At 48.1% G+C, this 12,577-nt stretch overlaps 1 protein-coding gene and 1 long non-coding RNA gene across 2 annotated transcripts; both read right to left on the minus strand.

Annotated features, from left to right (window-relative positions):
- Nucleotides 1–167: 167 nt before the first annotated feature.
- wrap53 (WD repeat containing, antisense to TP53) lies at nt 168–6,433 on the minus strand. Its single transcript, XM_062449736.1, has 11 exons — nt 6,222–6,433; nt 5,435–5,929; nt 5,072–5,261; nt 4,797–4,892; nt 4,458–4,566; nt 4,188–4,276; nt 2,192–2,415; nt 1,772–1,983; nt 1,556–1,659; nt 1,302–1,445; nt 168–1,131 (listed from the first exon to the last, which is right to left on the minus strand). Exons 2-11 carry the CDS (start codon nt 5,730–5,732, stop codon nt 909–911), a joined length of 1,689 nt encoding a protein of 562 aa, XP_062305720.1. The 5' UTR covers nt 5,733–5,929; nt 6,222–6,433; the 3' UTR covers nt 168–908.
- An 88-nt stretch (nt 6,434–6,521) lies between these two features.
- On the minus strand, nt 6,522–12,544 carry LOC134009689 (uncharacterized). Its single transcript, XR_009928265.1, has 2 exons — nt 8,980–12,544; nt 6,522–8,832 (listed from the first exon to the last, which is right to left on the minus strand). It is a non-coding gene; the product is annotated as an uncharacterized LOC134009689 (long non-coding RNA).
- Between the last annotated feature and the right edge of the window lie 33 nt (nt 12,545–12,577).

The following is a 12,577-nucleotide window of genomic DNA, read 5'->3' on the forward strand; positions in this document are numbered from 1 at the left end:
TTTGAATAGTTTTAATGTGCAGCAGAAAAAGCATTACGTATGGCTCCGACACGCCCATGCTCTCCATACAAGAAGCACTTCAACACAAGCACACGCAAACTCGCACAATATCTACCGTAGAACAACTAGCTCACATTTCATACAAAAAAAAGACGACTTCTGCAGTGTTGATGGTGGAGGTCACAGCAGAAACGCTAGCTGCTTACAGTTTATAAGTACATTCAAAAACATCATGGCTTTACAAAAATATACATTTACTGGCGCGTGTACAGCGACACCTTGGCACACACGACAATTTAAAAAGACCACCAGAAGGATACCTAATGTCTGGTTACAAACCAAAGCTCACTTATGAAATCAAAGCTCACTTATGAATGGCACTTAACTACAGCAGAAGGGCCATTTCCTCCGGCCGCACTACAGACCAAACCTGCATCAAATATCATTCGAAAATACCTGTACCGTACTTGGGGCGTGCTTGATTTAATTCCCCCTGTGCATTTGCAGCAATAGAACAGACACAGGAGTGCCAAGTGAGAGAAATCAAACACACCCACAAATACAAGCGTTCGATCAAAGCATTTGAGGCAGGTCTGAGCTTCAATGTAGACAGGTAAACACTCCCCTAGGAGACGCATCACTGGAAGATACATGTACATCCACACGGTGCTGTGAGACTAGAGTCTGGCTTTGGCCCTGAGTGGTTGCCGGGGGTGATCGGTAGATAATGTTGAGCCTAGACATTAGCATGTTAGCATGGTTTGCTGACTAAACACATCAGCGTTTGGATACAATGAACACTCTGTAAAACCCAGTGACATCTTTGACAATATTGTTGTTCGAACTAAATGGCAGTTTTAAGTTTGGTTTAGTCCAAAGGAGAGAGAAGGGACAGCTGAACAGTTGGGCTAGTCCTCCACCACGATTGCGGTCTGCTCCTGCCCCCCCTCCCCTGCAGGGCACAATGGGCCGGCCCACCACAGGGTCAGGGCGTTGTCCTGGCGGACCTGCGGCGACGTCACCATGGCGACGCCCTCGGAGTCGGAGGCCGAGTCGCCCTCACTGTCGCCGGGCCAGAGGAACTGCCGCTGCCCACTGGACGACACCAGCAGCGGCATGAAGGGGTGGATACTGGAGGGAGGTAGAGAGAGAGGGAGACCAAAGAGTATCGTAAAACAGTAAGAGAGGAAGGAGGTGGAGAGGACATGTCGTCCACATCCTGTCTCTGTTGTGTTATGTAACTGCTGGAGAAGGTGCTTGATTCAGCCAGCCTGTCTGAGCAGGTGGAGTGAGGGGCGGACCTGATGCCGTTGGTGCAGTCTCTGTGAGCCTGGAACTGCAGCTGGGGCTGCAGAAGCTCCTCGCTGCCATCAGGGGGCGCTGTGAGGGTGTCCCACACTGACACCACGCCCTCCGTGTCTCCACTCAGCAGGTACCTGCCAGACCTGGACACACACACACACACACAAACACAAACGTTTATCAACGTTCGGTGTTTTCGAGGTGGAATGCAGAGGTGCAGAGGAGGACAGGGTGAGCAGGTAGCAGGCCTTACGGGTCCAGGTCAAAGTAGATGCGCTGGTTGGTGTCCACGTTCCTCTTCAGAGAAAACAGGACCTTGCCAGGGTCTCTCAGGTCCCAGCACAGGATCTCTGGATCCTGACACACAGACACACACACACCAAGCTCAGGATCCACCGCAAGCAATTCAGTGTGCGCGCATAGCTGAACCACCCTGTCACGCAACACTGATTCCTGCTCCCAAACCCACCTTGCGCCCCCCTGTGTAGAGGTGGCGTCCGTCCGGGGAGAACAGCAGGTGGGTGAGGCCGCCGCTGTGCCGCGTGGGCATCAGGGCGAGCGAGGAGCCGTCCTGGCAGTCGTAGAGGCCGGCGGTGCGGGAGTACGAGCCGCAGGCGTACACGGACTGGCACGGGCTGAACGCCATGCAGGAGATGATGCCAGTTTGGCCCTGCTTCTTCACTGAGGAGGAGGAGGGGCACTGGGTCAAACAAAACCCCCTCGAAAACAAGGCTTCACACACGTCGCAAACACACACGCACACACAGGTTGCAAACACACACCCAAACTTGCTCTCAAACTGACCTTCTCAAAACACACACACACACACACGCGCGCACGCCTCCCTCAGGACATGCTACCACCCCCCGTCCCGCTGCGCGGCGCTCACCCGTGGTGGGCCTCTCCTCGCAGCTGCGTCCGGGCCGCTCGGTGTAGAACACGCGGACCGCCTTGTCGAAGCCGCAGTACAGCTGGGCGCCGTCCGGGGAGAAGCAGAGGGAGTGGGCAGCCGTCAGCTCGTCCAGGTGGTTGTACGGGCGGAAGCTGACCCGCACCTCGCCGGAGAACGCGTCCCAGATGTGGACCGGGTTGTCGCGGCTACTGCTGGCGATGCTAGACGGGGGCGGAGGGGGCGATTAGAGACAGAGATGAAGGAGAAGAATAGATTGGAGTAGGGGTGTGGAAGTTGTGAAGGAGAAAGGGAGGGAGGATGGAAGGATCGTCTGGATAAATTGGATGCGTCGCATTTTGACAATAAAGCCCGTCCTCGCCATTAGTGCGCTAACAAGCGCGCCTTTTCAACTCTCTAATAGCCTGGCACACTGAGACACTGAGACATCACTGCAGCTCAATTAGATTACTGGAAACAGCCCTTCTCCTCATCGTCGTGTCGTGTGTGGAGTGCGTAAAGCCTGATTGATACGTGTTCTGTTTCCAAGCTGGGCTCTTTGTTCTCACAAGGGTGGAAACACCCAATCACAGCCTGACGCTTCCTGGGCCTAGCTTGGGCCTGGAGGTAGAGTTGGAAGGCTGCCCAGACACCAGACAGCACAAAGAGGCCCCACCGGTACTCATTCTTCACACTCCACGGGAGGGAGCGGGTGGAAACCACACAGGGCTTCTGGCAGACGCAGAGATGGAGAGAAGGGGGTTGGGGGGGGGGGAGAGAGGGGTGCTGCTCACTTCAGTCCCCTGCTACCCCATCAGACCCACATTAACTTCGGTCGTGCGGCGACCGAAAAACATAAAACCGCTGCCGTGATGTCACCCCTGTCTCCACGACAACCTGCTCCAGACCCGCCAAAGGAAACCGAGCAGGGACATTATATTTCGAAGCATCTAACTGCAGGGCCCCTGGTCCACAGGACTCGTCTCCAGCCAGAAGCTGAGAAACAGAGTGCCTAACGCATGCCCTGAAGACACTGCCCCCCCCCCCCCCCCCGGCCCACTCCTCACCCGGGGGGGGGGGAGCCGAGTGGTTGTGGCAGGAAGTTGTCAGCTTGGGACTGGTACTTTTTGTCGTCGTGGCCTCTCAAGAGGCTCGCTGTACTCTGGAGATAATCATCTCTGCGTGTTGCTAACCCGCTCATCCTCCAGGCCCGGACCCCCCCACCCTCCCCTGCTCCTCTCCCCAGGAGAGGGTGTCTGCTGCTGGGGTGGACCCACGCCCACGCTGGGCCCTGATCAGAGAGGAACCGTTAGGGGCAGTGGAAAAAAGGAGGAAGGGGGGGGGTGCCGATAACGAGGCCTCGTTAACTGGCCCTAACGCCGTTGCCGGTGGCGACGCCGTTGTACGCGGGAGCGGCCGGGTGGGTATTGATCTCAGGGCTGCCCAGAACGAAGACAACGTCATAATTGTGGGGCTTTTTGCACACTCGCACGCACACACACACACAGTGGGAGGCTGAAGAAAAGAAACGCCAAAGTCTGGAAATCATGAAGCACTTAGAAGAGTGTGGAGTGCTGTTGTGCTGGTGACTCACTCTGCACTTCTCCACAGGGCACACACTGCTACAGGAGGGTCTCAAGAAGGAGCACAGCCAACTGGGCCCAGCGTAATGAGACAAGTCTCTCACACACACACACACACACCTCTTGCTCCACAACAAGCTCCACTGAGTGTTCAAGGACTGACTCATCCGCTGCAGACATGCCAGTCGTAACAGTGTCTGGTCTGGTGGAGAGCAGCACACTCACTGTGGCTCAAACACACTTGAAGGTTTACAGGTCTGCAGGGGGTCATGCTGGCTCTGAGAGCCTCGAGACAAGTTGCTTTCATGCCAATCTGTGAGGCCTGGAGCACATACCCTTGGCACTGATGTGGGTGGAAAGTGTGTGTGTGTGGTGTTAGTTCCTGAGTGTGTGGTGAGTGTGTGTGCACTCACAAACAGGAGTCTGGGTCCAGAGAGCTCATCTTGGGGTACCAGCAGTAGTCATAGATGGTGTCTCCTTCTGCCATCCTCAGCACTGGGCTCTGCAAGAGAGGGAGGGAGGGATGTGCGGAATTCAACAGGGCTTAAAGAGAGAGTAGCAGTTTTCCAAAATTCTACATGCGGAAATGTTCCAAAAACAAGCGCTGTGTTATTGGAACCCAGGGAACACTACGGGGACCGGGTGGAGAAGTTTGGGGGGGGGGGGGGGGCAGGGGGGCTCACCATCTCAGTGAGCAGGTCCCAGTTGTAGCTGTAGAGCTCTGGAGGCAGGTTGTACACACGCAGCACGTTGTCTGCACTGTTGGTGAGGATGCAGGAGCCGTCTGGGGCCCTGAAGAGGGAGAGACAGGGTTAGAGAGACAGGACCAGAGGCAGGATTAGAGAGACAAGCAGAGAGACAGGACTACAGAGACAGGGTTTGAAAGACCAATAGAGAGACAGGAGTAGAAAGACCAGCAGAGTGAGACAAATCAAACTGTCCTCAGGTGCCAAGCAATGGAGGAACAGGTATCGTTGTGTCTAAACTTCTAAACGGTGACTTGTATGACAGGGCAACATTACCATTTGCAGCCTCTGAGGTAGTTCTCTGGGAGGTTGGCATACTCGGCCCAAGAACCAGTCAACATCTGGGGGTTCTGGCTGAAATCTAGTCCCAGGCTGCAGAAAGGGATAGGGGACGACAACAACAGGCCTTGGTGAGTGTGAAAGAATGTTTGAACTAAGCATCCCTACAAATACCGAATAAGGAAAGGAAGCATGAACAGGTTAAACTATATGCACACTTAATTTAGGTCAAATGTGTTTCATAAAAATAAATGTATGTTAACTCTACTCACTGCTGTCCTTCACTGGGGCTGTTGGCTGAACCAGTACTCTCCTGCTCCTCCTGCTGTTCCTCCTCCTGCTCCTTCTCCCCGGCCTTCTCCTCCTCTCCATCTCCATTCTGCTTGACCTCTTCTTCTACAGCTACCTCCTTGACCTCCCTCCCAATAACTCCAACTCCCAGCTCTCCTTGCAGGACTGGCGCTATGAGTGACAAAGTAGTCGATTAACCAACGTGTTCTACCTAAACTTTTGTGCCATTGATGAACTTATTACAGCTAAATTATGCTAAGATTAGCCACTCTAAACCAAACGACTGAGTGTACAGAAATCTAATTTGCATGGTTAAAATGGGCCAAAACAGTTAAAAGCTTTACCATCATCTTGCATTGACTGAGCCAAGCCCTCCTGTGTATCAAGCCTGCCCACTGTTACTGGGGCTGGTGGATCATAGGACCCAGGGAGGTTCAGACTTAGCTCTAGCCCCAGGCTCTCTCCACCTAGCCTAGGTTGTTTGGCTGCACGGGGGGCCTCCTCCTCCACTGGCTCTCCCAGCACCCAGCTCTCCTCCTGGGCAGGACGATGCAGCGATTGAGGGGGCTCGCCGTCTGCCTCTGCATCCTGCCCTGCACTGCCTACCCCTCCACTTTCACCACTCTCGACTGGACCAGACATATCTATTGTTCTGGAACTTTTTCCTAGTTGAAACACCTCTTGTTATTCCTTGCTGTCTGCCTTCAGGATTCGCTGCCGCAGCCGTCAGACGTGGGTGAGGTAGGTGCTACTCGGGTAGTGTTTCCTCCGGCAGTGTAGCTGTCTGAGTCTGTGAGATGGCGGGGACATCACAGCACTCACTGGACACCGAGGGATGGCTGAGAAGCAATGAGAGATGAACTTCAATTAGAATGTGAAGACGACATATCACTCCTTTGGCCAGCAAACGTTAATGTCGAAAACAAAGTTCATGAATAGGCAAGCGAGCCAGCTATGTGCACTTAATACCCAATCACGTGTTCCAAGTAACATGTAGAATCACAATCAATTACCATGCGTACATATATGTAATGTTGTTGATATTACAGAATTGATCCCGCTAGCTAGCTATCGCACCCATTTAGCTAGGTTCCTAGTAATTTTCATGGAGTTAGCTTGCTAGCTAGCTACCTTTATGGTCTGCGTCGCACACTGTAATGCCAGCTTCGGTCCTCGGTAGCTTCTCTACGTTCTTGAATTGTTTATAGGCTCCAAATTATTAAACTATTTCGTTTTGAAGATAAAGAGTTGCAGCTGGTAGTTACGAGCTCATGCTGCTGAAGTCACAGGGAGCCGCCATGATATACCCACTGTTGTTATGGTGCTATCGCGAGATTCGACGTATACTTCTGCTTTGACTACAACAGATGTTATGGCTTGTTGCATGACCTTATGTAAAACTAAAAAGAGACTCATTAACACATTCAGATGTACGGTTTAAATGCTTATTTTATTGTTTTTTTTTCTTCAATCTTCAAACAAACAAAAACCAAACTATTTACACTTTTCTTTAGGTTGTTCTTTTTCCCAAATGCATTTGTTGTGTTACATGTATGCTATTATCACAAACATTCAAATAGTTTAAAGAAAATGGAGCTGAGCGGACTGGTTGGGGCTGGATAACAGAGTAGCCTACATTTCCATTTAATCAAAATCTACTTGTCGAATATTCATTCATTTCATGAATTCATACATCAATCAAAAGCTTTTGTTGGGATTCCTTAGGGGCCTCGCTGCCATGACAACACAATCCCTACGGAACTCTGATGGGAGCTACTGGGAAACCAGAGGAACATTCTGACAGTTTGAGACTAGACAACCTGCCGAGTATACACACAAAAACGACATTCTGACAGCTAACCACCGACTTCTCCGACAACAAAGACGCCTTTTAAAAATGAAACGCACATATGACAGTTCAGAGTATGGCACTTAAAAGAGATGACTGCATTTTAAAAAATACGAGAAAAAAAAAACTGAAGCCCACTTCAAAATAGGGTGCCACCATGTGAGTCACAAAAAATGTATCTTGACAATGATGGTCAAACTCCCTTCGAAGTCACAACCGACTGCACACACGTTTCAGACCAAGTCTCCTATCTACTCTGAGAAACATGTTGGAAATAGAACACAATATCACTCGTGTCAGTGGAGAAATACTGAATTGCTGCTTGTCACAAATACCCGCTTGGACAACCATCATCAACTGCATCGATGGAATAAAAGTAACACAATATTTTGACCTATTTAAATGTCATAAGTGAGCCGCCATGAATAAATACTTAATAAAATTATTCTTGAACAAAACCGTCAACTCCTCTCAGATCCAAATATTAAAACGATTCATGGCAAATTCAGTCATTTCGAGCAGTGCTCAATAACCTCAGCCCATTTTTCCCAAACAGTTTAGTAGAATCTAGACCAGTGGTTCTTAACCCTGTCCTCAGGGAACCCCTGTCCTGCATGTTTTAGATGTTTCCCTGCTCCAACACACCTGATTCAAATAAATGGGTCGTTATCTAACTCTGTAGAAGCCCGGTAACGAACATGCATTTGAATCAGTTGTGTTGGAGCCAAGAAACATCTAAAACATGCAGGACAGGGGTTCCCTGAGGGCAGGGTTAAGAACCACTGATCTAGACAAACATGAACATGGCTCTCAAGTCTAGTACGTTTGACCCCTTCTGCCAGTTGACATGAGGGTAGAGTGTGGTCATTCAGCCCCTCCTGCTCAGCTCAGCTCCAATCAGAAGACTCCGCCCATCCTGCACCTGCAGCTACACGTAAAGGCATTTCAAACTGGGAATCAGAACATCTCGAAAAAAAAGAAAGAAAGGCAAACCATCATCATAATCAATCACCATCATCAGAGATTGCCTACTGTTCTATGTTTCGGTTAATGTTTGAACTGCAGTGAACACATTTAGAAAATGTAAATTTGAATGCTAGTATGTCACACAACACACAGCAGGTCTTGTCAGCCAATAAGAGATGCCGTTTGGTAATATGTCCTTCACTTCCCTCCAATCAAAAACCGACAGCTTTTTGAATTGGCCAACCAAGGCGGACAAGTCTGTACAGTTAAGGCAAGTCAAACTGAAAGAAATAGACCCTAATCCCCACAGGACAAAAACAACTTTTACATTATTTACAAAGCAGACAAGGCTCAAAGGATATGGTACTCAGGCCTGCTAAATGTATAGTGTGTGTGTGTGTGTGAGTTGTAAGCTCTTTACACATCTGTGTCTAGAGTGTTCAGGAAAGGGACCTGTGTGTAATGTTATCTATGTGCGTGTTTGGAATGATTTTACACATTTTAGCTACATGTAAAAACGTCTATATATATATATATATATATATGTGTGTGTGTGTGTGTGTGTGTTTGAGAAGAAGTCCTGTTCTTCACCAGGGAAGGGGCTCCACCCTGCCCCTTCACCCCAGGTTCCAGTCACCATTCCTGGGCAACAGCCTTGGATTGCGGCCCCCTACAGTCAGGAGTCATCCATGCCATCGTGGTCTTCGGGGTCTCCCTGAAAGGTCCGTCTCTCTGTGGCTGCGGAGGGAGTCTCACAAAGGGCAGCCTCTTCCTCGACCGCTGCGCACGTTGAGGGAAAAGCCCTTGCACCCAGAATGCACTGCAGACGCGTGTCTCGGGAGCGCCGGCACAGCGGATCTCAAAGTTGGAAGGTCAAAGGTCCCGGATCTTCTTCACGGCAAAAGGCTGCAGGCAACAGCAGGAACCCTGTGGAACGAGAATCAGCAATTGAAACATCTAACCAAGAAAAACATGGAGAAGTAGCAGGAGTCATTCAATCAGATTGAATTCAATCAAATCCAACCCAGCTCTGTACCACCTCAATGCCTAGAATACACTGGTGAGGTGTCTTACCCACATCATGGTTCTCCTTCGCAGTAGTAAAATTGCACTGCAGGGAATGGAGCTGCTCTCCTCCATCCATGCGCTCCCTCCCGTTCTCCTCTGACTCCTGTTTTGGTGTTTGTTTTGCCAGCCGGGGCACGAGGCAGGGGGGCATCCATGCCCGCTATCAGGGTTCAGTCTTGGGAGTCGCTGCGTGTACCCCCAGCCCCACACCTCATCCCTGCCCCCGTTTTTTGGGACAGGACGACTGGCAAAGGGAGTATAAAAGAAATCCAGTCTCAAGTAGTTAATTTAACTCCCAAGTATGTATATATATATAAAAAAAAAAAATTGTATCTTTGAGGATCATCCACTCTTGCTCCTCAGACCCATCCCATCCTGACTCTCCTTCACTGTCAGGAGGCCATCCTGGATCAGTGGGAGTCCCAAGTGACGTCACACGCAAGGGAATACAAAAATATGTTTATCGACACAAGGGGGGGGGGGGGGGTGGCGGGTAACGCTGTGTGGTCTTCAGTCTATGGTATTACGGAGCTCCCCTTATCCCCCTCCCCCCCCCAGGATACTTGCTTTTGATAGAAGTTTTTTTTTTACATCTCTTTTTTAGTGAGACACACTGACTAAAGTCCACATCCTCAAATTAACCATCTTGCTGTAATGCTCTGGTTCTCACAATGCAATGGAACATCACAGCTTGAATGAACACATGTGCATAGTGAGTGTGTGAGGGGGGGGGGTGCAGAAGGGGCCCTTGCCTCACCCCTCCGTTTCCCTGGTAACCAACCCAACCGCACCCCCAACAACCCCCCCCCCCCCCCTCGTTCAAAAAGAGACACTAAAAAAGGAAGGCAAGACTTGCCTATACACAGTCCTATCACATGTAAATGAATGGTAGGTTTGAGGTTATGTATACGAACAGTTCCGATCCTGACAGTGTCCTTTCTTTGCTCCTCCTCTCTCTCATCCACGCCACGATGATTTGTCCATCTTTGTTTTCCAGGTTAGCAAAAAGAGGAAACCGGGAAGAAAAGTATTCAACTCTGCATCCAGAACATGTTTGGTAAAGCGAGGATGTTGCAATTTCCATGTACCAGCTAAATCCACACCGTTCATTTTGTTTAATTCCACCAATAGAAAGAGTCGATCTTCCTCTTGTTCAGCTACAGGCAGTCAAAAAAAAAAACAATGGAAGAAGATAGCAGAATGGATAAGGAAAAAAAATACTGGTAAACAAAAGTAACCCACACATTCCATCTCACAAAGAAAAGTTGAGACAATCTTTGATTTGTCGCTCCTCATGCTCCTTGTTGTCCGTTACATTGCAGATTATATCATTGCTCTTCAAAAAACTAACAAAAAAAACAACATGCCACTCATTGTCCACAGTGCAGAAGAGCACTTGCAAGCACCCCCCCTCCCCCCTCGAAAACCCCACACTAACCTGCACCCACAAAAATTCATGTGGTCTGTAAACAACCTAACCTCCAGTAAGGAATAGAAGAGTTTTTTTTAATCGATTTTTTTATGTAATTTTCTTAGTCACGTTGTCCTCGCAGGAACAGGATTGTAGAGGCAGTGGGTGTAACTGTGTCAATCCAAGAGATACTTATTTTCTCTCCTTTGTGTAAAAAAAAAAGACATGTCTAAACTCTTCTCTGTAAAGTTTTTTTTTTTTTTTTTTTTTGCTTGTTTAAATTTGACATTTTAAGAAGGAAAAAAATAATCTGGTATCAGCACGGTTCTTGTGTTTTTTTGGAATACATTCAATCTTTTCTTAAGAAATAATACAAACGCACTTCACATGGCGATAATGAAAAACAAAATTAAGGAAAAATAAAAGATTAAAATGAACAGAAATAGCAGCCCCAAGTGCTCAACATAATCTTAGTTCAAATACTTTTTTTTAAACTTTGTATATAATGTATATATTCATATATATTTTCATTAATATTTATATATATAAAAAATGAAAGTCATCAACAGCAACGATGAATATAGGTAACACGACATACAAACATTTTGTGCACCTTCCTGTACACTTGCACAGTTGGATGCTAATAGTTTGAGTCTTTAACTCAAAACCTTTCATTCACGAGTTTGAGAGGTGACTAAAGGCAACGTGATCACACCCCAGAAAAAAAAAAAAAAAAAGCTGGACTAACCTTCCAATGAACCATCCCCAGGTTCAACTAGAAATAGTATCTGGTCTCTCACTCACTCAACCTCAAGATAATGTCTCAATGGCCGTTTACGCTCTTTTTCAAAGTCCTTAGGCACAATTGTGCATTCATACACAAACAACACACACACAGATGAGTACCTGTAGGGATCACTCACCTCTAAGACCAGCAACCCCCACACACAAGCTCATGGAGGTTTGCCCCACGCCCTGGCGGCCTCATGGAGGTCCGGACACGTTGCCCGCGGGGAGATGGTGAGCTGGGTAGGAGGCCACGCCCCTCCATCCAGACAACCAACCGACAGCGAGGGTGAACCCATGTCCCATGACAGGGAGCAAAGCTACTAATTACAAATGTCTGATTCTCTGTTTACATTTACCTGGGGATGAAAAGCTGGTGAGATAAAGGATGCGTTGTGCGATTGCCTGCCTGCCCTCTCTCTCTGTCACTCTCTTATGCTCATTCACACTCACATTTAGACACACACAGTCAAACATGGATACAAAAGAGGTACACATTCTACTCATGAAATTACAAAATTATCATTTGAACAAAAAGAGAAAAATGGCCTCTTATGTTTCATACATCTTGGTAAGCATTGAAAAGAAAAACATAGTGCAGACAGGCATGTTACTGATGTACACCTGCCCGCTGACACTCAAACTCTTACACAATTTCACTTATTCAACACGCACACACGTTCACAAAAATATTCATCTCAATATCTAACCCCATTCGTTGAAATTTTTTGTTGTAATTTTCTGTCTTTTTTTAACGCAAGTGCAAATCTTCAAGTTTTTATTAGAATTTTTTTTAATAGCTTTACTTTTTATATAAATGTCTTTCTTTATAAAAAGGCTAAACAAACAAACAAACAAAAAATATCAACAGTGTTTGTCTTTCAAGAAAGGATTTGTTTTCTGATAAGGTCTTTCAAAATAAAGGTCCCCCTGACTTTGCTAAAAACAAAAACACCCCGTCACTTCCACCAAGCAACCAACCACCTCAACCTTCCAGTTCTGATTCATACACGCAGTGTGCCCCCGCAGTATCTTGTGTAGATGTGATACACACATACCACCTGGGCACTGATTCTGTGTTCAACACCCAAAAAAAAAAGAAAGAAAAAAAAAAAAATGAACGAAATAACCTATTCAAATCCCATCTCAATAAAGTGCATTAGTTTGAGTTTAAGGTGCTTATTCTGTTTAAGTGCCAGAGGATGCCTCCTTCGCCCCCTAAACTCTCTTCCCACAAGTGACCGATTAGAGTAGGATAAGGGGTGGGGGCCCGTTACCATGGCAAAGGAGAGAGGAGGGATACAAATTCCACCTCTACATCCCTGCTTCCCCAGGCTCCCCCCACCCAATCTCCTCACCACCCATGCTGCTCTCCCCCTCTACACCCCCTCCCCCCCCCCTTACCCC

Source organism: Osmerus eperlanus, chromosome 23 (genome assembly GCF_963692335.1).
Source record: "Osmerus eperlanus chromosome 23, fOsmEpe2.1, whole genome shotgun sequence".
Classification (NCBI taxonomy): domain Eukaryota; kingdom Metazoa; phylum Chordata; class Actinopteri; order Osmeriformes; family Osmeridae; genus Osmerus; species Osmerus eperlanus.